The sequence below is a fragment of the Musa acuminata genome, chromosome BXJ1-1 (assembly GCF_036884655.1).
Source record: "Musa acuminata AAA Group cultivar baxijiao chromosome BXJ1-1, Cavendish_Baxijiao_AAA, whole genome shotgun sequence".
Classification (NCBI taxonomy): Eukaryota; Viridiplantae; Streptophyta; class Magnoliopsida; order Zingiberales; family Musaceae; genus Musa; species Musa acuminata.
Window position 1 is genome coordinate 2,507,400 of NC_088327.1, and position 26,723 is coordinate 2,534,122.

Here is a 26,723-nt window from a genome sequence, read left to right on the forward strand (position 1 = left end):
ATAGTACCGACAGAACATTCCTCCTATAAAAAAAATGCACGTCGATCTTATTCTCTTTTAATTCTTATTATAAAAAAAAAAAAAAACTTAAATGCATTGGGAAAAAAAAATCAAATAAAAAAGAGAATCGATGGTGTTTTCGTTGTTCCAACAGTCGATCGATTTAATTAGTGAACCGTGCTGGTTCAAATGATATAATACGCATTTATAAAACAATTACATCACGTGACAATTACGCCTCCGTGAGCACAACCACATCGTGCTTCGGGACCGACGCGCCCCACGATTGCGGCTCCTCCGGTATATGCCATTGGCATATCCTTCCCCATCTAGAGATCACCCGCCCTTGTGGCCCCGGCGGGGATGTGGGAGAGAAGGGGGCGGGAAAGCTCCCAGCGGTGAGGCCGCAAGCGTATGCGGCGTGGCGGCACTGCACCAACGGGTACACAAGTTTCTGCTGGGATGGGAGTCCGTGGCTGCTCGCCACCCGTTCCTCGGCGGCTCTCCATTATTGTATCTGCATTTGTCGTTCTCGACATGGCACGTTCTCCTCCTCCCCCCCATCTACGTCTTGCCACCTCAAAGATTGCAATCATTGTACCAGACTTCTGCCATTCTTCCACCCACCCCTTCCTTGCGCCCTATGCTCGTTCATTATATTGCCAACTCCCTCCCTACCCTCCGTCTCACAGACGTAGCACACATACGACTGCATCGCAGCGCTGCAGACAGCGATGGAGGAGCTGCCCGTCATCTCCCCCTCCTCCTCCTCCCCCCCCACCCTCTCCTTCCACCAGCCGGCTTCCGCCACAGAGCTCCAGCGCCGGCTGCAGTGCCTCCTCCAAGCCCGCCCCGAGTGGTGGGCCTACGCCATCTTCTGGCGCGCCTCCCCCGACCATCGCGTCCTCTCCTTCGGCGACGGCCACTTCCGCGGCGCCCGCTGCCCCACCGACCGCCGGCCCCGTGGTTGCTACGCCGCCGATGAGGCCGGCGCCGATGCTGTCGATGATGCCGAGTGGTTCTACATCATGTCGCTCAGCCGGTCGTTCGTGGGGGGCGGGGCGATCCCCGCGCGGGTCTACGGCTCGCTGGAGCCCCTGTGGCTGACCGGCGCGCATGCCCTCCAGGCGTGCGGGTGCGACCGGAGCCGCGAGGCCCAGCTCCACGGGATCCAGACCCTGGCGTGCGTGCCTGTCCCCGGCGGCGTGCTTGAGCTCGGCTCCCCTGACCTCATCGGCGATAACTGGGTCCTGGTGCACCAGGCCAAGGCCGTCTTCTCCGAGGGTCCCAACGACGCATCCCCTACCGCCGGAGCCGCACTGGCGGCCGTCGCATTCCCTTCGCCTGCGGTGAGGAAGGAAGGCGCCGGCCTCTCGTCGTCGGTCGACTCGGAGCACTCGGACTCGGAGGGCGGTACGACCGTGGAGCGCCGCCGGCCCAAGAAGCGGGGGCGCAAGCCCGGGAGCGGCTCCCGCGACTGCACGTCGAACCACGTCGAAGCGGAGCGGCAGCGCCGCGAGAAGCTCAACCACCGCTTCTACGCGCTCCGCTCGGTGGTGCCCAACGTGTCGCGCATGGACAAGGCGTCGCTGCTGGCCGACGCCGTAACCTACATCGAGGACCTCAAGGCCAAGGTCGAGATCCTGGAGGCCGAAGCCAAGATGGCCAAGAAAGAGACCGCCGCGGACCAAGCCGCCACCTCCATCACCAACGCCGCCTCGGCGACGACCGGCAGCCCCCCGACCGCCGTGACGGTGGCGATCGAGATGGAGGTGAAGCTCCTCGGAAATGACGCGCTAATAAGGGTGCAGTCGGAGGACCAGAACCACCCACCGGCGAAGCTGATGTGCGCGCTGCGCGATCTGGAGCTCAGCGTGCACCACGCGAGCGTGTCGACCCTCAAGGACGTGGTGCTGCAGGACGTGGTGGTGAAGGTGCCGACCGAGCTGCAAGTGGAGGACACCCTCAGGGCTGCCCTCCTCGCCATCCTACACAAGAGCTGAGCTTCTAATCACACCACACCGTACTTAGTTCCTGTTAATAATCTGGGTGTATCATGTTTGGCCTCTCCCTGTCAGAATAAGCCATCGGCATCATCAATGCATCAACTTTCTTCCCCAAATGGCCGTTCGATTTCCTCCGTCTCACAACCTTAAAACAAGTAGAGAAGAAGGTTTCGGTTTTCCCCCAAAACAATTGGATTGAGCAGAGAAGGAAACACTATGGCAGAGGAGGAGGAGGAGGAACAACAACCAGTGTTTGATAGAATATGTGGGTCAGACGGGCGTTGTCAGCGTCGGTACCACCGTGAAACCCAAATGGAAAATAAAGATAACATGCATGCCACCTTCGCGTCAACATTTTTGGAGGCCTCTCCGCTTAGGTTCGGTACGCCCTCATGCTGCGTAGCTCATCTCACACACAAAAAGAAGATTGCTTGTCGTGATGCAACATTTCTTTCTCTCACTCCTACTATTATTATTATTATTATTGTGTTTTTTGGGGTGTGGGATGTCGAGAACACATAAAAAAGAACGGATGAGAAATGTTGAAAAGTCAGACCAATTACACTATAGCAGTCAGAATCAAACTATTCAATAATCATACACATAATTCATATAATCTAAAAAATTACAAGTATTTTCGATTTCTAAGGACAAGAAATATTTTATTGACGACACAAATATCATGTGTCAGATGGTTGGGAGGATTCAAATGTCATCCGTTCTCGAAAAAGAAAACATAAACAATATAAACATCATGATGATGAGTTGCGTCAATCCGGTCAACGCAAACGGTGAGGCAGTGAGGTGGGATTCTTTCGACGCAGGCAGGACAACATCAATCAAAGCGGGCAGGTTGGATGCAGATTACTCATCCTTATGTGGAGGAGTGGCATTGAAGAGGGATGGTGGCGTGTCTCGAGTCCCTAACCAGAGGCTACCGGATGGTAGGTTTCCGGTGAGCTGCGTTCGGTGAGCGTAGTTAAGAGTGAGACAGGCGATCAAACCAGATTTGTGTTCTGATGCTTCGACGATTGGGTGGATTGATTTGGCACATTGCTTTGGACCCATCCGACCTGTGTGAATAGTTTTTTCATTAAAATGTATCGATCATCCTTGCGTTGTGACTGGTACACTTTGGCTTGCATATATTCAGAGATGATAGAAGACATGGGAGAAGACACCCATCATGTGAACTTTATCTTCTCCTTGCCGAGTCCAGCAAATCTGTGTGCAGAAACTACTAAATTGCTCTCGGTGGATCACATGACGACTGCAGGAAAACTAGTTGTTTGATACTCCTGTTCCTCATATCTTATAGGACAATGATTGATGGTGGGTCTGAGTAGGTCATCTACATTATTTTGATATAAAAATAATTTAAAATGACAAAAGAATTCAAGATGATTTGACCAGAGGAAAAAAGAAGAAGAGATAGAGAGTGAGACGATGACACCTTTCTGAACATTAAATTAGATCCAAAGACCAAAGACAAGAAACAGTTTACTCCCAGTGTAAAATTATATTAGATCTCATGAAGATTTATTGTATTTTATTCTTCTATTGGAAATGCTAATTAGCCATCTCTCTCAGACTTGTGTTTTGGTTTCCTGCACCATCTCTTTCGACGGATGAAGATTATACTGTGCAGATTAATGCCATCATCCGTGGTTGCTTTCTGATGGTGTCACCCAAGGAAATTTGCCCCCACAGTTGAGGATGCGATTCCAAAACCATTGCAGGTGCTCCATCCCTTTCTCCGAGAGGTTTCCTCCACAGGCGAGAGGGATAACATGTCAACAGGCTTTCGCGACGCATTCAGACCACCTTATGTCTTCTCCTTGCATGCACATCCCACACTCGGATGGTTCTCCCACCGATAATGAACGATCATTTACTGATGATCTTGTAGAGAGATCCTCCAGTTTATTGACGTAGCACGGTCCTACCCAATTGGTGGCCTGCATCAAATTGCTACACGTACGTGTGTGCTTCCTGCTGCCTCGTTATTCTCGCGTACACGGATGAACGCAGCAGGCCTTCTTCCGCTCGTTTTATTGCGACGATGGAGCAGCAGGACATGGCAGCAGACACAGTGGTTGGCGAATCGAATGAGGTGGACCATCCATCGAAGTGAGATAGATGGCTACGCCCACAGGCAGCGAGAGGTGGCTGTTACTTGCATGCGTCTCTGTCACCGTCCTCCTCCTGGCCCACGCGAACATGACCTCCACCGGCTTCTGTGTACCTTTCAGTCGTCTTCTTGCTGGTTCCACTTTCGCTGTTTTAGGGTATGGGAAATTTCCACTAGGATCATAGGGAAAACAGTGCATGTTCTTGACATGAAACATTCTCATGTCATGACAAGAGCTTATTGTCACGAACACGAGAAGACAGACCTAAAGAGATTTCTCTGATTCCATACCTCTTTTCTGTATCCACAAAAAACAAGCTAAATCGTTTCCTATATAAGAATAATTAAATACATGAAACAAGACTCTCTTTTCAGAGAATAAACTACGTGTGATTCGACGTCAATTCATTCTAGAAACTTGAGTTTCGATACGTTGACTGTGGGTCAAACCTACTATCTATATTCATCATTAACTCCTTCAATAAAAGTCTCCGCTCTTACTTGACTTGGTATTATATTTCCCGGCAACTTCAACATCAACCCATCTTTCTAGATTCACGAGGCTCTTCAGGGAAGTAGTACAACGAGTCCCTCCAAAACTGTTCATCTCAGCCTTATCTCCCATCTTCATCGATTCTAATGCTTTTTGCTATTCGAAGTAAGGAGATGATTGAATCGTCACTGAGGCAATAAGACAAGACATCTTGGAATTTGGAATTCAAGGGCATGACGGGTTCCCGAATGAAGCTCGAGATTAAGGCCGGTGAGACTTGCGTGAAGGATTCCAAGTTCTCAGGTCACCCTCAAGAAAATTCAGATTCGTGTTGTTTTAATCATATTTTCTTGAGATTTTTTTTGAAGAAAAAGTAAATATAAAGATATTTAATGGCCGGTCATATATGTAATATAATAATCATCCACCAACCCTCGGTCACTAACGTCAGTGTGGGGGCGTACCATAACGTCTGCATGTCATGGCGAATCGGTAGGATGCTCCGTAGGAGGCGACGTGTGGAGACAGAAGGCGGTCTCGTGTGGAACGAGACGGGCTGTTGCGTGCTTTGACCATCGTGCAAACCATGCACGTTGAGACGTGGCAAGCGTCGTACTGACGAGACAGAGACAGAGACGGAGACAGAGACTGAGACGGACAGGTCAGGACCGCTTCATCACCGTCACCTTCGTCTCCACGTGATTCGTGCCACTTTGTCGTGTCCACGTCGTCGACCTTTCGACCGGACGAAGGGTCACATTAATTAACAATGGATTAAGTTAGATTTCTATTCACCAACTAATTAAGACTCGTTAATTATTAATAAATAGATTCGATACGTCACCATCTAATCAATATTTAATTATTATTATTATTATTATTATTATTATTTACTTTATCTTATTTATGTTAAAAAAAAATATCAACGAGCATAACCGATAAAAACTTTTTATTCTGTTGTTTTCATTATCCATCTTTTTCTAAAATAAAATAAAAAATCTTCTTATCTAAAATAAAATTCTTTTCTGGAACATTAAGATCTTAAAAAATTTTACTCTTAATATTTCGAGAGTACCTTTAGATTTCTTACGAAATAATTTGATGAACACTCCCAAAGATACATCAGATACTTATAAATTAATTAATTTATAATATCTAAAATTATTTTCTTCGTACAAAAGTCTTTCTATATTTAAATTCTTTTTTCTTCAATCAATCTCTCGTTCTACTAATTCAAAAATAATCACAACATATATATATATATATATACATATATATATATTTTTTAAAAACTTTAAATACGACCTGTATCTATATATATATATATATATATATATATAAACATAAGACGATGGACTTCGATAGTTCAGATAGAAGATGTAATTACAATAGTGACAAGATTGACCGCACAACACCAAAGCCCAAATGAGACCAAAATTGGCTTACATCAATTTTGTTTATTTATTTTGTTTCATTTATTATCTTACTTATTAATCTCTTTTTCAAGCACTTTTATTGAACAAAAATTCAAATATATGCCATTTATATTTTTGTATATAATATAAAAATTATATATAATATTAAATATTATCAAGTTTATGATCCGACCGTTCATCACCGGTTCGACTGCCAATCCAATGGCCAAACACTTGATTGGGTTCATATCTACCACGGAACTATGCGTCGTCAAAACAGATGCGGCGCTGTGCGATCATCATCGCGTCGAGGAAAGATCGGCACCGTCGGATTGGAGAGAGAGAGAGAGAGAGAGAGAGAAAGGGTCCCATTTCGCGTCCGTCGAGCGCACACAAGTGCACCTTCGTCTCGTCCCCTCGGCCGTCCGCGACATGGGAGTGGTGATCGAGAGCGATCGATGGGAGCCGAAGCCCTCCGCCTTCATCGTTCTCTCCGCCGCCTGCTTCGCTTCCGTCTTTCTGCGCCCTTACTTCTCCAAGAGCAACGCCGCCAGGGGATCCGGGGCGTCTTCTCTGCTCGATCTCGGCCCTACGGCCCCTTTTCTTCGCTTCCAGAGGGGCTTCTTGCTGCTCTACTCGCTGGCTTCCGGTCCTTGATCCTTCCTTCCCCGTCATTTCTTGTTTTATGAATACGATTAGGGTTTTCGTGGTTTCTTTGCTTTTCGGTAGCGGGTTCTTGGATTGGCATCCACAGTTTTGGATCTTGATATGGATTCATCGATTTGCAGTAATGGACGGCCTTGAATCGATGTTTGGTGAGTATGAGTTCGCACTATACGGAATCAGCCGTGAGCAGATGACATGCTATCTCTCCATAGGAGCTGTGGTTGCTCTCGTTTTTGGTACTTTCTCCGGCGTTCTTTTTGATATGGTGTAAGTTCTCATTTTTCTCTTTCTATTTCTCTAGTAGTCCGTCTCAAGTTAACGATTGTTATTCGGAGGATAAATATTTAGCTTCGTCTGGGAATCAAATCGACTCGATGGCTGAAAAGGTGAAATTGAACACGAATTAGGTTCTTACAGAGGGCAGGACTTGGTCTGACTAGGCTTTAGGTCTGGTATGATGGTGGAATGCTTGATACGCCTTGGTATAGTTGGTACGACAATTCTTGGTTGTAGGTGACTTCAACTGCAGAAGAAGTGAAATTATGATCCTTCCATAGCTATTGTATGTTACACTCGGCAACTATTTGATGAATTCATGTTAATGCAGAATGCCTCCTAGCGAGGAGTGTGTACCTGCAACACTTGTAATCCTTAGACTCTAGAATATGAATCGGACTCAGTAGATTGAGATTTGAAAGTAATGGACTTTGATGAAAGATGAATTAAATCAAGAAGAGAACCCACTTAAGTTCATCGACAAATGAACCTCTGTAGTTGCAGGCTCTATGGTGAGAAGTTTTTTGAGAAGAAACTTACAGAATAGGTTATCTATAGTGTGTATATTCATGGTTTAATTTATAGGATCAATGTAGAGATTATTTGGAAAAGAAAAGATACTTGCCATAGGATAGCTCTCTACTTTTGGGCTTAAAAGAATCTTTAAATAAATGTGTTGATTTAGTTAGCTGGTCTGTAACTATTACTAGGAAAAAAGTAATGATATCATGTTTTTTTTCTTCTTTGATTTAGTTAGCTGGTTTGTTACTATTACTAGCAACTATTACTAGGAAAATGTTAAATTACTTTTTTTTTACATTTTAAAGTCATAATGTTTCTTGTAATTTACATATCTTATTAATCACCACAAAGGGTTTAATTGCTAAAGTTCAACTTCTTCCCACGCCACTAATGATTTTAGAGCTCTTGCCATGTTTTGGTTTTAAGATTTGTCTCTCCTTAAGATCAGTTCTCTAGGTTTCTGCATCAGTCCTTGATCCATTTTGTAGATTACTGATGGCTACAATTGTTCTGTATTTAGAAAATATTAGGTGGTTCTCAAATCATTTATAATCATGCATCATGAGGCATCAATCTAGACATGCCAGTGTGTTGGTCATATGACTTGTACACAGTGAATTAAAAAATGTTAGACGCCAAGGTCCCAAAATGCTCGAGGCATTAGGTGATCACCTGAGCGAAGCGAGACGCATTGAAATATTAAAATAATAAAATATATAGTACAATTGATAAATATGATTATATAAATAAAAATATGATATTAAATTAAAAGATCTAAAGTACAAAGTCACATTATTCATTGTCTAATAACAAAAATGTCAAAAGACTCAAAACAATAAAGTTTTACAACAAATTCAATTATTATCATAATCAACATCGTCATTCTCAAACATATCATCATCATTCTCTTCCTCTCTTCCATCTTCATCGAAATAGGTTTTCTCCTCTTCGACAATGACAGAAGATAAATTTGAGGCTTTTGCACTCATTTTTGCATTCGTTATGTATCTCGTATATGTTTGTAATTCTCCAACACCTGAGGATCTTACCACATCAGTCCTTGATCCATTTTGTAGATTACTGATGGTTACAATCGTTCTGTATTTAGGAAATATTAGATGGTTTTCAAATAATTTATAATCATGCATCATGAGGCATCAATTCAGACATTTCTATATATGAATGTGCTGGCCATATGACTTGTACATGATTGGCAAACTGTGACTGTGGCACATTGTCATGTCCTGTGTCAGGTATTGCCAATAGAGCATCGGGCTCACGCCTCCTTACTAACTACATTCTTACTATAAACCATTATGGTTATGCTTTAAGAAGACTTTTTTTCTAGGATAACTCGTGATCTGTGGGATGTAGTGATATCTTTTCGATGTTAACTTCCTATCTTCTAAGGCTAGTTAAGGGGTTTCAGATAGAAATTGTCAAGCCACTGGTTTGTTGTAGCTATCGAGTTTTCTGGAAATCATCGAGTATGTCATATATTAAAATGATCATTTTGCTATGATATTTGCAAATCAAATAAAATTTTTTTGACAGTGAAGTTACAGGCCAGTCTGTCTTCATCCTACTCTAGTACATGCAGATTCAAGGCTATGATATGCATACTCTAGTAGTATCCTGATAATTTCAAATTGAAGCACATTTCCCTCTTTGCTATTCCAGTTTCTTATCCTTTTTATGTTAGCATAATATTTAAGTTAGGAACATCATATCTGTAGATATGCCTATCCAAATAGGCATTCAACCTTGATTTTATAAGTAACCATTGCAACTGGGAGCTGGGAAAATATTTGGGTCTATCTGTGAGTAACCAAGTAGTTGTTCCAAATTATGTAAAAATATGTAACTAGGGTATATTTCTTGCTATATTTCTGTAATGTAACCCATCCTATTAGTGCATTCTATATCCACACTTGTGTGGTTTAAATTACTGGTTGGATCCATAGGTATTGATTAGTATTAACAAGTCTGACCAAAACACTAATAAAAAATCATACAGGTTGGTACCCTTTTTTTGGTGATACCAAGTTTTATACTGCTTAGAGTCTTCATTTCATATTGGTTAGACAAGTTATTATAACTGGCGTCAGATTGATATTTAAAACCTTGGCTCAAGGATTCATGAATCTGTAGAACAGATGGTTCATCATTATACTTTTAAGTCTTTATGAAACTTTTTTGGGATAAGATGTGGAGATATATAAAAAATGTAATGGAGACTCTGTTGTGGTGGAAAAATACTATGTAAAATCTACTAATATCACTAGTGGTTTACATGTTAATTTGATAATTTTCCACTCATTGAAATGACTCCATTTCTCTCTATTCATCTCCGTTTGAACATTCCTTTCATATGAAGTTCTATTGATTGTATACTAATAATATAATCATTAAACTGATTTTTGTAGGGGTCCAAGAAAGGCTTGTCTGTTATTTTGCATTCTTCATCTTTTTGTTGGTGTCTTGAAGAGTGTGGTCAGGCATCCAACTGTCTGGATATCAAGTATATGCTTATCACTTGCTTCTTCTTTGTTCTCATTCTGTTATGAGACATGGATGGTAATGGAACATGAAAAGGTTCGCTTTCTGCTTCAGCTTTTTTCTTAATGTTGTTTCTCAGGAGCAGGCTGATGTCTCTTCTTTCATTTTTGCAGCAAGGTCACAAGCAAGATCTTCTGAGTGATACATTTTGGTTGATGACCTTTTTTGAGTCTCTATCTCTAATCGGCAGCCAAGGGCTGGCAAATTTGTTAGTTAAAGATCTTAAAAGAAGATCCCTTTCCCCTTATGTTCTGGCTGCCTTATTGGCAATTTTAAGCGCTCTCTGTATCAGGAAACAATGGAGCAGAAGTTATCATATAATTTCTGTTGACAGTTATATAAAATCATTCTCAGCTCATGTTCTTAGAGGTGAGGAACATTTACAGCACAATCTGAGTTATGGATGCAATAATTTTAGTCAACAATTTTAAATGCAACAAATGCTATATCTTAATATAGAAAGTTTTACTGATGGATATATTTTTTCCGCTTCAACCAAACATCTGTAGAATTGAGAGCTTAAAGTACATTGGATGTTTACCTAGCAAGACAAAGCTCAGAACAAATTGTTCCATGTATGGTGCCATGGATATTTTTGATGTCAACCAACGATTCACTATACTATCTATGCATGAAATTCCATACTCTAACTAGAATGAAATTTACTCTATAAATCACATATCAGTAATATGATCATTCTGGCAGTAAAATATGCAATGGTATTGAAGACTAAGAAAACTATGAATTCACATTGTGTGCACAGAATATATGAATGAGAGAAGTATACTATTCATCTGTGTTTTGAATTTGACATGCACTTCATTGAGTTGGTCGTTTATGTAGAAGTGTATACTTCTCATCCAATGAATTTATCATGCCTTAAAAGCTCAGCGGCAATGTGCATTAGTTGTTTGACAGCTGTAATTCATGAATGCGTTTGTCTTTCTTTCTACTAAAACCAAAGCATTTTGCATGAGTGGATAAGGATTTCAGGATAAAATGTGCTACATGGTGTCATGCATATCAGACTGATCCTGCCTTTTTAGTTTATGCTCGAGCTTCGTCTTCTTCCTCCGTGCCTTTCCCATGCTTGTATTCAGTAAAACACACCAATTGGTGTGGATAATAACTCTTTGCTTCTTGCATAGCATATATTCTTTATGTGGTTAATGAAAACTGTAATTTTGTAGAAATTATTAGCAAGCTAGATAGCTTAATGATTTCTCAGGTTCGACATGGTTATCTAGTTTACATATGATAAATTTATTGTCACTTTCCTGCAATATCTGCTATTTTAGATTCATCACATGGAGCGGATAGGTTCTTTTAAGTTATTTTGGCATTTGATTATATGCTTTTGTAGACAATTGACAAACCATTAAGTTTTAGACTTAAGCAACTAGTGACTTGTTAGACGACTTGATCATAATGTTTTTCTGAAGAATTTCTTGATCATAGTATTTGTTTAGAGTCTATCTTGATTTTTAAGCATCTTATTAGTATTTGTTTAGAATCTATCTTGATTTTTAAGCATCTTATTCTGGGCTGTTCTATATTGATTATTCACATACTTGAAAGCATTGTGATAATCTCTATTAACCATTTCTTATAATGATTCTTCCTGCTAGCCAGACAAAAAGATTTTGGCTCTAGCATGGACTCAAGCAAGTATCCATTTCTCCATGTCAGTTGTTTGGATCCTTTGGGCACCGACCTTAGTGGTAGGTCCAGTTTACCATGCAATTTCATTTTTATTTGGAAGTTCTGAAAACATCAGTCAGCATTTTTTAGGTTCACAATGTAAAATTCAGGATGTTCTTCTATACTTAATTATTTATAGTTTTCTACACAATCAATCACCTGAGGAACCTGTTTTTATGTATTTCAATTGGATTATGCAAAATCCATGATTTTCTTTTTTGCCTGCTATGATAGTGCCAAGGAAGAAAGACACTTTTGTCATCAACCGATGAGTTGTTTGTACCATAATAAGAAAGAAAACTTTGGCATGGGCCAATAGACTAGTTTACCATATAAAGAACTTTGCATGTCCTGAAGTTTCAGGTGAAGCTCGTAAAAATGAAAGTTAAATGCCTGTGGAGAGGAAATTTGGTACATCTGAAAATCTTTGCTGAATTTAATTTATGAGACCATGCTTTTTGTTTAAATGGTCAATTGACTAGTTTTGTTGTTTGTTTCTTTCCTCTTTCATAGTAAAAAAGAACATTTCCTGAATATTGAAATGAAGATTCTGAAATACTTGAAAATATGGAAGTTTGTCTTGGCTTAAAAGACTAAAAAAGAAAAAAAAAGGAAAAACTAATAAATAGCCAGAAATTTTCTTGTTGTTCTATTTGTTAAATCTTGTGGCCTTTTGGGCACTTGGATGTGATTAGTTTGTCCAATGTCCAGTCATTCTTTTGTGAACCTATATGCTTCACAGTGACAACACAAACTGACCCATTGTCTGATTCTTCATTTTTTTTAATATTAATATATACATGTTATTGTGATGGTTTTATGCTCCCACTTGGAAACCATTTGTAATAATTATGATTCTGTGATATGGACTAGCATCCTGCAAAGTCTCCTGCTTTATTAGATGAATTGGGAGTTGATGATTGGAGGCACTCCAGATGAAGTACTTTTGTTATTTATGTTATCTCAGGATATACTGTTAATTTGATTCATTGATGTGTGACTGCAGGCAGATGGAAGGGAGGTGAATCTATCTATGATATACCCATGCTTTATTGGCTCAAGAATGCTCGGGAGCACTGTTTTTCCATGGTATTTTAGTGAGGTAAAATCATTTGGAAATGAGGATTGCCTAACAACCGCTTTGGGGGTTGCTGGTTTAGCTTTGTTCATTGTCGCTTATGATTACCAGGTAAGGAAAGAGGAAAAGCTCCATTATTTGGTATTTTTCTATTTGATTTATTTTTCTAGCTTTCTTTTCTAATATCTCAATATCTTTTGATGACAGGAGATTGGATTTCTGGTTATTCTATTTTGTGTCTTTCATGCTTGTGTCGGGTTTAGTTTGCCTTCACTTGCAAGATTGAGGACAATGTGAGTCATTAATGCTCATCAATTCTTAAATGATTCAATTTCAATTCTCATTCTCCCTAGGCAGGTACCTACCTAATGAGCTTCGTGGGGGGATGATAAGCTCCTCGCTAGCACCGGCTAATGTAGCAATTTTGTTATTTCTGCTCAAGGTATGTAGCTGTGTTTGCAACTTTAGAAAAAGCTTTAAAATCTTGATGGTAAAATGTGTCACGTAAGCTGATTGGAAGTATTTTAAAAAGTTTGATGTGTGAACATTTCATTATTGCTAGGGTGGTTATCATCAAAATCTTGCGAATTCTACAATTATGGCTCTTTCTGCTTTTGGCCTATTAATTGCTGCTGGCTGCATTTATAAACTGAGATCATGGCGAAAGCAGTGCCGTCAAGACTGGCATTATACATAACCACAATAAAAATAGTCCAAGAGCTAATCAGGCACATCTCAGATAGTCTTTTGTTCTATGCTCATAAGCACAGAAAGCCAGGGTTCCTTTCAGTTTGTCGATTCTTGTATCTTGCATTCCTTCATGGATCTTGTTGAGGCTGAGACAACCGTAGTATTGTTTGTTTTAATCAATGTTTTGCAGTGAATTTGAAAGACGTGAGGTGTTGTAAGAATGGGACTCAGTACCAGTCAATTTTTGGCACGTCAGAGGACAAGAATTTACTAAGATGAGTCCTAACATGATAAAAAAAAAGAATAAACCTGTAGAAAGGGCGTTGCAGTTTCTTTCTTCTGCAACTGGAGCCTATACTAAGGTAACCCAAGTGAGCACCCCTCTATTTGTTCCCTCAGTACAAACTTTTTTTGTTTTTTGAGCAAGTTTAATTTCTGTCAAACATTGCAAAGTGACTATGTTACATCTCAAGTTAGAAAACGTATGTTCCATTACCTAATTATCAAAGTATTCGAATGATCGATCGGGTTTATTCATGGTTTAAATATCCAAAGTTGAAGTTTAATATGATCTACATGGTAATTCGTATAATAATTTAGACTTGCATAGCCGGAGTGCTGGTGTTTCTGTTACATGATAGTGTCACAGGTTTTGCTATTTGAATGTTTATGCATCAGCCACTGCTACATGAAATGGTGTATCTGAATCAGTGCTTCTCCATCGGTGAATTAATCAAGGAATAAGACGGTAAAGGTAAGCCTTTTTTTTCTGCGTCAGCTGTTGGATTTCTTTTGGACTTTCTCAAGAGCAACTTATTGGACTTTTTCTATGTTGTCGTTTTCTTGAGCCCGACTTTCATCGAATACGGCTTTCCACATAATTCTATATGTATCTATGAGATCAAGTATGGAATTCTGTTTACTCACTTTAAATTAAGTATCCGTTTCCCTCCTTTTCCTGTTAGGATTGGAAATCCTGTATTTTACATATCCATACGGTCGAGTCCTTAGGTTTCCGAAGTAGTGTAATGTAAAAAAGAAGTGCTTCGTATCATTGTTATTTGATTCGGACCTGTTCTAAAAAAATCGAGGTATTTCGAATTGTTTGTTGACACGGATAAAGTAAGGAAAACCTTTGAAATGATTTCAATATTGGACCTTGGACATATAATAGTTTCGAATCGAATCTCTTTAGAAAGAAGATCTTTTGTCTCCTGGTAGCTTGCTCCAGTCCCCTTAAGAAACTTTCGTTATTGGGTTAGCCATAACTTCACATGTTTCGATACAAGTTCGAATCCATGTGTTGATGCCCATTGTTGAGTGAATACAATATACAGAATTAAGTATACATTTTCGTGCAAAATACAATGGTCTTTTTTATTGTCTGTACATTTTCTTTATATTATTTCGATTTTCGATTTTTTTAAGGAAAAAAACTTGGATCGGTCTAAATGAACAAATGACCTGTTTTTGTTAGTTTTTAAATGGTAGATAATGAACAAATCCATTTTACCAAATGATTCTTAATATGTTAAAAAACCCATTTGCAATCTCTTATTGAAACCCATTATGTATGTTATGCATTGAGGAAGGTGAGCCAGCACGCGCGCACTATTTATGTTTTAGCACACTTGATTCTGATTATTAGATGAATTAGTAGTGTTAGAACAAAATGTAAAAGAAAATAACCCTATGATAATATTCATAAGTTAACTTGATATCAAAGTGGAAGATTATGTAATCAAATTTCCAAGCCACTATTCAAAAAAAAAAAAAAAAAAGAAATCTTGGCCAGCGTGAGTAAAATTAATCTACTTAGTATATTTGTCCTATATGATCACTAAAAACTTCACACTTCACCCCAAAGATGTGCCTCAGTGACATGAAATCAATGACTAGACAACGTGGATTAACAAGTGCTATTATAGCTGTCTCAAGGTTTCCTAAAGGTATTTCTTTTGGTGCACTCCTAATTAATCTGTTAATGATCTTGCAATGCAAACGTCTCTAATATTTGTTTTTTTTTGTTAAACCTAATTTGACTAAGAGAGATGTAGGCTTCAAATAAATATTCTTACATTTATATTACTGTTAGTATGTTCTTGGAATCTCTCTTTTTTGGTTTTTTTTTTTTCTGGAAGGTGTCTCATATTTTTATTTTTCGCAAATGGTGTTTCTATTTACTGTTATACCTATAATGCCCATCATCGTCGCCTGTCACTTTTGCCCTCGCTCTCGTTTGTAGTTATCGCCATTAAGGCCCTCTCTTGTTGTTATTATCATGTTCTCATTGTTATCTCCACCCTCGTCCTCGTCAATGGTTGTCGTTATCATTGTGCTTTTATTCGTTGACTTCGCTCTCAACCTTGTTTGTTTCGTCATTATTGAGGTATTGCAAAGGCTCACCTTGACGATCTTGCCCTCCTTTGACTCCTTCATTATTGACCTTTGTTGGCTGTTTCACCATCATCCTTCCTCTATCGTCATTGATAGTGGAGGCATCAAGGAGGGCGAAGTCCTCCTGATGGGGCCTTAGCGATACCTCGATAATAGCAGACAAGGGTGAGGGTGGTGGACAAGGGCAAAGGCGATGGACAAGGGTGTGATAACAATGATAGCAACGAATGAGGGTGACAAACGAAGACAAGGATAGAGAAGATGGACGATGAGGGCACGGTGAGGGGGGAGTTGGTAGATGAGGGCAAGGTGGTAATGATAGTGGCGAATGAGGGCCTCAGTGACGAACAAGAACAAAGGCATAGGTGATAAAATGATGGGTGATGACGAGGGGCATTACGACTATTACAAAAAATGGGAAACAAAAAAAAATTAAAAAAAGGAAACACCTTCCGAAACAAGTCTAAAAAAAAATTTCAACAAAATTGCCTTATAATCATCAACTCATCGGATCCCAAAGTAGCATATCAAAAACGCATTCTACTTCTTATATATATAGATGATAAGAGTTAACTATATATATTTAAACATTTCGATTCTTACACTTTAAAAAGTTACATTGGTATCCATATAGTTACGAAAGTGAAATATTTAAATCTATTTACCCTAAGCACATCAGTTTTATCGATGAAAAAATAAAAATAATGGGCAAAAAGATAATTTTTACGTTCGTTGGCGGACGATGTCGGTGGTGGTGGATGGCGGCATCGCCGACGTCGACGTCAATGTAGTTGCCTTGCCACCTCTGATGATGATAAGGTCTGCTCTCACCGTGATGCCACTCGCATCAATGAGGAGCATGCCACTGACCTCATTGTCGCCCACCTTATGTTGCTTTGCATTTGTGTCGACTTTAACACAGTTGTCGAGCTGCAATTGCATTGGTATCGAAGCAGATGGTGGTGGTCGCCGTAGTGTCTACGACGAGGCGGTCACCGTCTTCGCCATAGATGCCATGGCTGTCACCACCATTTGCGTCAATGTTGATGCAGTTGTTGCTTGGCAACTGTGTCAATGTTGACGCAAATATAGAGCGACACGGGGCGACGATGAGGTTAGCAACGCGCTCCTCATGGAGGTAGATGGCGTTGCGGTGAGAGCGGATTTTATCGTCGTCGGAGATGGCCGACAACTGTGTTGACATCGATGCCAACGACGTCACCGTCCATCACCGAACATTAAAATTACTTTTTACCTTTTATTTTCGTGTTTTTATTGGTAACACTGACGTTATTATGGTAAATGGACCTAGATGTTTTACTTTCGTAACCATCTTCACCGTAGATGCTGGGATAGCTACCACCATCTTTCTCGATGTCGATGTAGTTGCTGCTTGGCAACTGCATCGGTATCGACATAAATGCAAAGCAACACGGGAAGGGCGACGATGTGCTCATGGAGGAGGATGGCATCGCGGTGATAGTGGATCCTATCGTCGTTGAAGGTGGCTAGCAATTGCAACGACGTCGATGCCAACGATGTCATCATTTACCAGCGAACGTTAAAATTATTATTATTTTTTATTTACGTAGTTTCGTTAGTAAAACTGACGTTATTATGGTAAATAGATTTAGATATTTTACTTTCGTACTTAGTCCGAATGATTAGTCTGGATGTTGATATAATTTTTTAAAGTATACGTGGTAATATGTAATTAGCCCGGATGATAATGAATTAAACTATAGGGATGCCACACGTTCGAGGAACCAACGAACATATGTAAAGGCCCCTATGGATCCGAGATCGCATTACAAATAGATGCGATGCCGAGACCAACAGCAGGAGCTCCTCGCAATTCCACACACCCCATCATCGAAACCCTCCCGTGTCCGTTGCAGACCATGGAATCCGGTCGCCGGAAGATCCCCAGCGGCCGCGGAAAAGCCTGCGCCGCTGCCGCCAATATCGACCGGCCGATGCCGATGGCCGCCACTGCTTGTCTGCTCCTAATCATCCTTCTCGGCGTTGCGCTACTGGTGTGGTGGACTGCGGTCTTCCACCCGGGCAACGAGCAGCTGTGGATGGTGCCCCTCGGCCTGCTCATGGTCGGCACGCCCGCCATGATCTGCTTCGCCCTCTCCTCCGATTGCACCTCGCCAGCCGTGGTGCCCGATCCCGACCCAGAAAGATGATAGCGTGAGCTACTCGCCAGTTATCCTCAACATATACATCTCTCTCTCGCTCTGTATCATCATCTTCTTCTTCTCTACCTGATGCTTCCATAAGAACAAGCATATCATGACACTCAATTCTTCCTTACTTCGTGGAGAACTCAGAAATGCTTGCTGCAAAAGGTATGATTGGGTCTTTCATGCATCATATTGCTGCATCCAAGCATCTAAGCAACCCGGAACACCGGTTGCACTCGCACAGCTGAAGACAACAATGGTAGGTTTAGCATAGCACGTAGACTTCCCATGTGATGGCAGCCCCTGCGATAGGGTGACGATAACTATTTAGACTCAATTCTTCGACTGGAAGAAGGAGTTGATTCTGAGGAAGCTATAGGAAGCTAGTTCATGATCTTGATTGCGCAGAAGCCGATTGAAGCTTTACTCGCTTCCTTGGATATTGGATGTAGAAGTGATCAACAGTGGTCAAAGCTGGAGAGGATGATCGAGTACGAATCATTAGTTCCTCGGATGTTTGGTACTGTCGAAGAACGAGCTACTCAGGGGAGGTGATGAACCAGGGAAGCTTCGGCGTAGGGCAGCATCATCTAAGTGTGTCATTTTCTCTGGTGAGGTAGCATTTGGGGGAACACATATACCTATACCGATGTGTGGAGAGGTGGTTGCACGCACACGCAACATGGTAGAAAATAGCATGACGGGGCTGCATCCGTCGCTTTTTAGGACGTGGAGATGGGTCCTCGAGTGACCATCCTACTTGCTCGAACCGATGCATGCTATGGATCATCGTAATAATAATAAGCATGAACATAATTTTATGTTTTATGGAATTGGTAAAAATATTCAGATGCAATTCAAGTGGAACAGCAATTTAAATTTTTGAATGAAATATCATTAATTAAAATTTTAGGAGACACTATCCATACAATTAATTTATGACCGATGATAATATTGCTCCTTGATACTAACAAAAATCTCTTTTTCAGTATCAAATGAATGAAGGTTGAACAAAAATGATTTGAATTTGATTCACAACGACGACAACTTATTGACGACTGAGTGAAATCGGACGTGAGCAGTTGAAAGAATAAGGTGGGTGGAAAAGCAGACATTTCTGGGGGAGGCGCCTCCATCTTCAATGCTGATACAGATTGGAAAGGGACACACAGCACCAACATCACCATCATAAGTTCCGAGTCTTCATCTAATTCCTGTTTGTCAACTTGTTTGGATCAACACCAACTTGATTGTCGATCTGGGTTTGTGTTTATTGAGAATTTGGACTGTATGAACAAGCTGTTGTCGCGCTGTACGTACGACTGCAAATTTACCTCCCGACTCCCCTGCAGCACACCTTAACTATTAGTATCATGTTTTCCCTACATATTAAGACAGAAAATAGTTTCTATTTCAAAATGAAGTTCTCATCAATGTAAACAGTCAACAAGGGTTGGCTACTGATGGCACACGTTGACAACATGGAGAAAATTCAACCATCATAATTCCACATGAGATCTTGAGATGACTATTGTGTATATAACAACTACAATGTTTTCAACACCATCTACATGTTTTTTCTTTTCCAAAGCGAGAAAGCAATCGAGCATCTAAAACATAAATTCAGTTTTGTGGAAGCTCATGCTTGGTTGTTTTCATGTCACCAAAGCATGCAGGAATCTGCAGCTATCTTCATCAAAAAAGTAAAAGAAAAAGAAATTTGAGAGATAAGCATGCAGGACTCACCAAAGCATGCAGGAATCTCTAGCTATCTTCATCAAAACTAACCACAAAACACAAATTGATGTTGTCCGAAGGAACTATGGCTTACATTTCTGTTTAACATGAAGATTACACAATTTCTTGAGTTTACTAGTTGGAAGTCTCGAGTCATATTAGAAGCTCTCTGCTTGTATAAGATGCAAAAAAAAAAGAAAAAGAAAAGGCAAAGAACCCTTTGGTTAGCATAACCAAACACAAAATGTTTTTGACCAATGTATTTCAGCTAATCGTAGCAAAGTATTCATTTCTAGTGGCCAGATTGTTCAGGGAACCGCAAATTCATCAACCATGACAAGCACAAAAGAAAACAAATCTTAAGATGGCTCTTTAAAATCAGAGATGAATAATTGTCAAGATTACCATTATCCTTCCATGCTCTCCCCTCCGAGCTGAGATTGAGAAACCTTAACTTTACTCTTCGGAAGAGTAATTTGTGAACCATGTTGCAGGGCAGCAGGTGCTTCGTCCAAATCACTACTGTTTCTCCAACTCCTTAATTTCTGTCTGCCAGAAAATAGATTTTTTACCCTTCATCATGTAAAATGTGCAAATAGCATATCAGAAGATGTGGTGCAGATAGAAGAAAGAGGGACAAATCATGCACATACCAATCATGCCTAGCCTCCTTATTAACTATGATTTTGGCAACTTTCTTTATAGCCTCCGTTGCCATCTATGTGATGTTCCTATCATACCTTTCAGGCCTGTTATGCTTCCTTTCAAACTTGACAGTTGAGTCCCTGATACGGATAAGAGTTATTAGATAGTGGATCATGTAATCGAATATTCTCGGCTTAAAACAAGAAACGCAGAGAAGTATCACATCAAAATCTCTAACCTGTCATATCCTTCTGATGCAATAACCTATATTTCTTTGCCAATTTCACCTTGTGAGCATTTCTCTTCATTTGGAAATTCTTATGATATTTTGATTGGTGCAATCAGAATATCTGCAGATAAACACTCACCAATTACAACAGAAGGCTAGCAAACAGGAAATTCATCATTATGCATCGAAAGCTCATTTATTCATGCTTATATGTGCATTAGACTTGACGAACCACAACAACATACAATGCAAGGAGCGACAGCATCGGTCGTTCCTACACACAAATTGTGAATATATACATATTTGTGAATATCAATCAGAGGCATATGCTATTCTGCAACGAATTATGTATGGCATGGGGATATCTTGTCTCTGAATCCCTATGTAGTTTGTTCTACATATCAATCCCCTAAAGAGGGCCAGCTAACAAATCAGACACCATGTGATATGAACAAAGTTAAACTGCATACGGTTTAATACTAATCCGATAGTTTATCAGTCCAATCCAGTTATACTGTTCTGATTGTACAATTCTTAATTGGATCAGATAACCAACAACATCAAATCGATGTGCATATGACTAAATCTAATGATCCAATACGTTTTAGATATTATCGCTGAAGTTGGAATCATCCAGATTAAATTGGGTTTTCAGTTTAGGACTCTTGTTCTTAAAGGAGATTTTTGGTTAATCCTGTAGTGTTATTGGATCACAATTGGCAGGACACCTGCCACTGCTCTTGATTTCAGAGAACATCTCAATCTTCCTTGATCAAGTATCACTTAGCACCCGCCTTATCATATGAAGGCTGTGATATGGGATCATCGTCATTGTTTTTTATTTTTAAGTAAAATTTCTATTAGTTTAAAGGGTCTTTTACAAATTCTATAAGTTGCCACATGACGACATCTAGAATATTTTCAATTATATTTCCTAGATTAATTATGAAGAAAAAAAAGAGGTATATAAAGAAAAAGAGAACAAGAATCATATGGCTGAAAAAGGAAACCATCGAGCACTAAGAAGAAAAAAATATTTAGTAGACGAATCTGAAAACTTATCTTCTTTAAAGAAGACAAAAGAGACCCACTTCCTGTGGACATGTTGGTAGGATCCAGCTCCGGTACCAAATATGACATTGGAAAACCTAAAGAGTGAATTTTCTAATGTGATGGGAGAATTGGGAGGGGAGTAGGTAATAATAAACAAAGGGGCAAATCAAATAGAGAAGTGAGAAAACACAATTCGCAAAAGATTTAATTCTTGCAATAGAAAAAATAGATGTTGTAAATTCAGAACTTACCAATTCGGTCAAAGAGGAAAGCCTTAAATCGTCCAACTCGCATGTGTTAATGAGAAGTTGAAGTTGCAAATATACTCCATAATGGTCGAGCTTGAGCAGATGTAGATGATCGACTCTTGAATGAATAGGAATTTAGTTTCCTTATAATGTATGAGTGGTGCGACCCTATAATTTTCCCTGATGTGAGATACAGGACTTGGAGTGGGATCCAAGACCAATCACTCCTCCTTCCTCTCTGCTCCTGAAAAGTCAATCATCTACATCCTTGTTGAAGCGCAACCATCTAAAGCCAACTTGCAATGAAGACTTGTCAACAACACAAGCTATTCAATTGGACGATTCAAGGTTTTTCTCATTGACCAAATTGGTAAACGTTGAATTTGCAGTACTTGTTTTTTCTATTACAGGATTTAAAATTTATGTGAATCAGATTTTCTAGTCTCCTCTCTCTCTCTCTCTCTCTCTCTCTCTCTATTTTGGCCTTTTTTTTGTCTCTTATGGCCTACTTAACACCCAATTCTCCCATCACATTAAACGTCACTCTAAATGTTTTCCTACTCCACAAACAATGGTGATGTCGTAACAACAACAACTAAATAGTAGAAGTTGAAAATATTATACAACTCAGAAGCAAATTTAGAGCACAAAACAAAAAAGAAAAAGAAAAGAACACAGCAAACTACATGAACGTAGATACACACAACAATACAAAGGTAACAGAAGAAATTCTAGGAAGTCCAAAGGCAGTGATCTTGACACTAACAAGAAACTACAGTTTTGAGATAAAAAGTACAAAGAAACAGTGATTGCAAATATAACATGGTTTAAAGTTCGCTAAAAATGTATAAATGATGAAAGATTTTGTTACATGATATCAAACGAGGGTTGGGGCACGCAAGAAATCCCTGCAGATTATTCTACTTCGAATGCTCATGTCTGGATCATCGTATCCACATGATTCTGATTTTTGAATCAATGGTGTGATATCATGACTAAGTAGAGGCTCCAACAATTCAGATGGGAAGCATGAAAATTGCAGGAGAACAACAGAAATCACACGAGCGAAGACAATTAACAAATTGCAAATCCGATTTGCTATATTACAGAACAAATAAATCAAGTAAAAGCCGACGGCTTTGCAACCCTAGAAAAACCCTAGTGATGGCAACAGAGATAAAGACATGGAGAGAGAGAGAGAGAGAGAGAGAGAGAGAGAGAGAGAGGTACCATGGGGAAGGATGGCCAAAGGTCGGAGGTCACAGGAGGCGGCAGAGGACACGCAGCCAATAGCGGCTCGATATCCATATAGATCCACAGAACCCGCGGTTTGGTTTAGAATACCGGTTCAAGAAACCCGACCCACTTGAGCTGCCAGCGTGAGAGAGAGAGAGAGAGAGAGCGATGGGGTTCCTCTTCCGAGTGAGGTTGGCGTCCTTCTTTGCGGGCGCCGCCGCGGCGTCCCTTGCCGGCTTCTGTCTCCTTTACAAGGATTACATGCTCGCCCACGACGCCATCGCCCAACAGGTTCGTCCTCCATCCTATCTTTCTTTACATCCACTAAGCCTTCTATGAACGATGCACAATTTTCTTCGATCCCATGGCTTGTTGATCGATCGATCGATCGATTCACATAGGGAAATTGGACCGATAGCAGGATATAATTAGAAAGCCTAGAGGAGGTTAATGTAAAGGGGAATCCATTCGCAAAGGCCTAAATGTTTGGGACGTGAAATCCTGTACTGTGGAGATGCCGAATCACTTTGACAAGATGTCTACTTTATATAAGAGATTGGTGCTTGGTGAATCGAGTCCATTGTACTTTAATGTGATTGTGTTCGTGATTGGTTCTTTCAAGTCTTCTTGAGATGATTACATTAGAGAAATTTGTTTGGAGAGATCCCTTTTCATCTGATATAAAATGAGCGTGATTGTGTTCTTGGTTATGCACCTTTTATGCTCTGGTCCTTTCATGTCTTCCTGAGATAATTACATGGAGAAATTTGTTTCAAAAAATCCCTAGTCTGATACAAAATGGATGTGATTGTGTTCGTGGTAATGCAAATTTGTGCTCTGGTTCTTTCATGTCTTCTTGAGATAATTACATAGAGAAATTTGTTTGGAGAGTTCCTTATTGTCTGATATAAGCTGTGACACAGGGATAGTCATCGATCGAGCTTGTCTATTCTGATCTGAGATCATTCTGCTTTGATGCTTTAAATTGCTGAATTTCCTCTGAATGATATTTATGGCCAAAAGATAATTATGTTTAGTAACAAAAAACAGTTTTTTCATCCTATGTGAAATAAGTTCAATAACTTTCTGTAGTTCTTTACGGAAAATTAAGCCCTTTGAGCTTTCCATGGTTATCTTTGTTTCTTTTTCTAAGCACTGTCTCTAAATCCATTAAGTACTATCCAAGTTATTATTCATGATTATTCTACTTTGATATCAGTTCTATTTTAGTTACTTGTTCATCTGTCAGACATAAGTTTCCAAAATTGGAAAATCTCTTGTCTCCTTTTCTTTCTTGTTTTCTTAGAGACATCCTCAAATCAAAGGGGTGCATTCTCTCTTATTCTTGCTTGAATGTATTGGGTTTGTTTACTGTTACATTTTGTGCTTGATTAGTAAACTGTCTAGTATAGCAGGTCAGAGAAGGATATACTTTCTGTCAAAGAAGTTTATTTTTTAGTATTTACATTTTTGTTTCATATACAAAAAGTTGATAATGAGAAAAGTTATCGTGACCTCCTAGTCGACCGTATCGGATTGGATGAATGGAAACAAAATGAGATTTCCTTATAGCTCATCTGAAATAATTATTCCATGATCTAAATACATGTATGCTGTCTTTTATTTTATTTTATACTTTATGTAATACAGACAATCTAATATAAGAATAACAAACCATTCTCTAAGAAGAAAATTCACAAAAGTGCATCAAACAAAAATAAATAACACTGAGGAATGAGTCAAAAGTCCAAGTATAAGACATGGGCATAAGTATGGATGGTACAGGAGTTATATGTCTTGAGCAACCCAATATGTGTTGAAAAGTATTTGAGAAGTTTCGATGTCGACATGACACTGATATGGCAAGTATCTTGAGGAACCTATGCTTCGCATATTTTCTTAGTTTGGTCATAAGGAAAAAAAAAAGGGTTCAGATCCTTAATGACAAATAATTGGAGCTCCCAAGATGAGCTGAATGAGAGTTGGATACAATTATACAAGGATAAAGAAGATGGTATCATTTGACATAAACTGTATGGGTTTGGTTCCAAGCGATCAGCAGCCATAGTGGAATAATGATTGTTATGGACAAGCATATGTCCGCCAAAAGGTCACTAGCAAAGTCACATGCTTCCGTTGTTGCCTAAAGGAACTCATAGTTACATGCCAAGATACTATGTTTTGGAAGTGATCAACAACAAAGGTATTAAGTATTTTTGCTCATAAAATAATCATGTTTTGTTGGAGATTACAAAGATATAAGGTACTTGTCGAGTTTGCATGGACAGCTTCGTGGGTATAGGCCTTCATTGGAGGTTGTTTCTAAGTATTTTTTTCTAATTTACAAAACCATCTTTCTATAATGGTTGAACCCTGCATATATGTAACATGCACAAAGGTTCAATGCTATTATGTCCTATGACGTTGTAAGGAAGTAGGAATCATTGACAAAACAGTTAGAACTTACATCGAAAATGTATTTACAAGTCCAACACCATGCCCATGTTAAAAACTACTTCAGGAAAAATAAATGAGAAAGCACAAATAAGGCCAATCTCAATGACCAGTAGCGAGAGGTCAATTTTGCAGAAATACTTTTATGATGCCCCTGTCTAACTTCATTTCAGTTAAAATAATTTCTGTTTTTCGTAGTTGACCATATCACATTTTTGTTTCTTCTTGTTACTTTACATGAGCTGGTTGTCATACTTGGCCTAAATCCAAACTACAAAATCCTGCTTCCAAGGCTCTTAGTTCATATTCTTAACTATGGCCATATTTTTTGATCGATCAAGTTGGTGACAGACCTGAAGTTTGAAATTGATATGTCAAAGATGGCTTTTGTGATGTCAAATTTGCTTGGAGGTTCAGACTTAAAATGGTGCACAGTGATATGCTAGAAACAAATTCTTACCATGTTTTCTTTTGTAGGTTCTTCTACTTTTTGCTTATCTATTTATTGCAGTCGCCCTCAATCTATATTATTTTACTTTAATGTTGCCTGTTATTTAGATGGTTTTATAAATTGTTTTAGTAATAGTGACTCATAGTTACTTGCTTCTCCAGGCTAAAGGTGTTTATGAAGATTTTGATGAACGATTTGAATCTCTTAACAAGCGTGTCACGGCATTGGAAAATCAGAAGAAATCGGAGACCACAAAACCTGCAGAGATTTTTGACTAGCTAGACATGTTTGTTGCTTTTCAAGCAGCCATTTTGCTTCCTCCAAGATAACGATGCTGAAGAAATCACAACATTCGATTCGAGTTGGATGTAAAAGAAGTCTTAAAAATTTTATTCATGCACTTCGCAATGTTGTTTTGGTGTTCTTCCATTTTTGTACAAGGTGCAGCCATTTTAACTAATCATCGATGGCTGTCAGTCATAATTGCTATCGGACGCATACCTCACGGTAATGTATACATCCAAGAAGATTGGGTTTTCGCTGTGTT

The 26,723-nt window shown here is 39.7% G+C and overlaps 3 protein-coding genes and 2 long non-coding RNA genes across 12 annotated transcripts; 4 read left to right on the top strand and 1 right to left on the bottom strand.

Moving 5' to 3' along the window:
* The first annotated feature begins 719 nt into the window (after positions 1–719).
* On the top strand, positions 720–2,122 carry LOC135603043 (transcription factor MYC2-like). Its single transcript, XM_065094295.1, has one exon. It carries the CDS (start codon positions 735–737, stop codon positions 2,001–2,003), a length of 1,269 nt encoding a protein of 422 aa, XP_064950367.1. The 5' UTR covers positions 720–734; the 3' UTR covers positions 2,004–2,122.
* A 4,284-nt stretch (positions 2,123–6,406) lies between these two features.
* Positions 6,407–14,074, top strand: LOC103978916 (uncharacterized). Of its 2 annotated transcripts, none has more exons than XR_001979689.2 (9): positions 6,407–6,694; positions 6,834–6,978; positions 9,936–10,104; positions 10,182–10,437; positions 11,701–11,789; positions 12,776–12,958; positions 13,055–13,140; positions 13,201–13,289; positions 13,410–13,549. XR_001979689.2 is itself a non-coding variant. In XM_009394877.3 (9 exons), exons 1-9 carry the CDS (start codon positions 6,478–6,480, stop codon positions 13,542–13,544), a joined length of 1,365 nt encoding a protein of 454 aa, XP_009393152.2. In that variant the 5' UTR covers positions 6,416–6,477; the 3' UTR covers positions 13,545–14,074. The 2 variants fall into 2 exon arrangements, 1 of the variants encoding a protein (XP_009393152.2); XM_009394877.3 differs by having other exon boundaries at positions 6,416–6,694; positions 13,205–13,289; positions 13,410–14,074.
* A 1,331-nt stretch (positions 14,075–15,405) lies between these two features.
* LOC135603969 (uncharacterized) lies at positions 15,406–19,461 on the top strand. Its single transcript, XR_010484184.1, has 2 exons — positions 15,406–18,288; positions 19,113–19,461. It is a non-coding gene; the product is annotated as an uncharacterized LOC135603969 (long non-coding RNA).
* LOC135603559 (uncharacterized) lies at positions 18,997–23,335 on the bottom strand. 7 transcript variants are annotated; one of them, XR_010484132.1, is made up of 5 exons: positions 23,266–23,335; positions 20,744–20,855; positions 20,514–20,645; positions 20,266–20,409; positions 18,997–19,469 (listed from the first exon to the last, which is right to left on the bottom strand). It is a non-coding gene; the product is annotated as an uncharacterized LOC135603559 (long non-coding RNA). The 7 variants fall into 7 exon arrangements; XR_010484149.1 differs by having other exon boundaries at positions 20,744–22,279; positions 23,266–23,308; XR_010484139.1 differs by having other exon boundaries at positions 20,744–22,321; positions 23,266–23,303.
* A 36-nt stretch (positions 23,336–23,371) lies between these two features.
* Positions 23,372–26,719, top strand: LOC103978901 (uncharacterized). The gene is made up of 2 exons (XM_009394858.3): positions 23,372–23,562; positions 26,338–26,719. The coding sequence occupies exons 1-2, from the start codon at positions 23,440–23,442 to the stop codon at positions 26,452–26,454; spliced, it is 240 nt and encodes a 79-aa protein (XP_009393133.1). The 5' UTR covers positions 23,372–23,439; the 3' UTR covers positions 26,455–26,719.
* Positions 26,720–26,723: the final 4 nt, after the last annotated feature.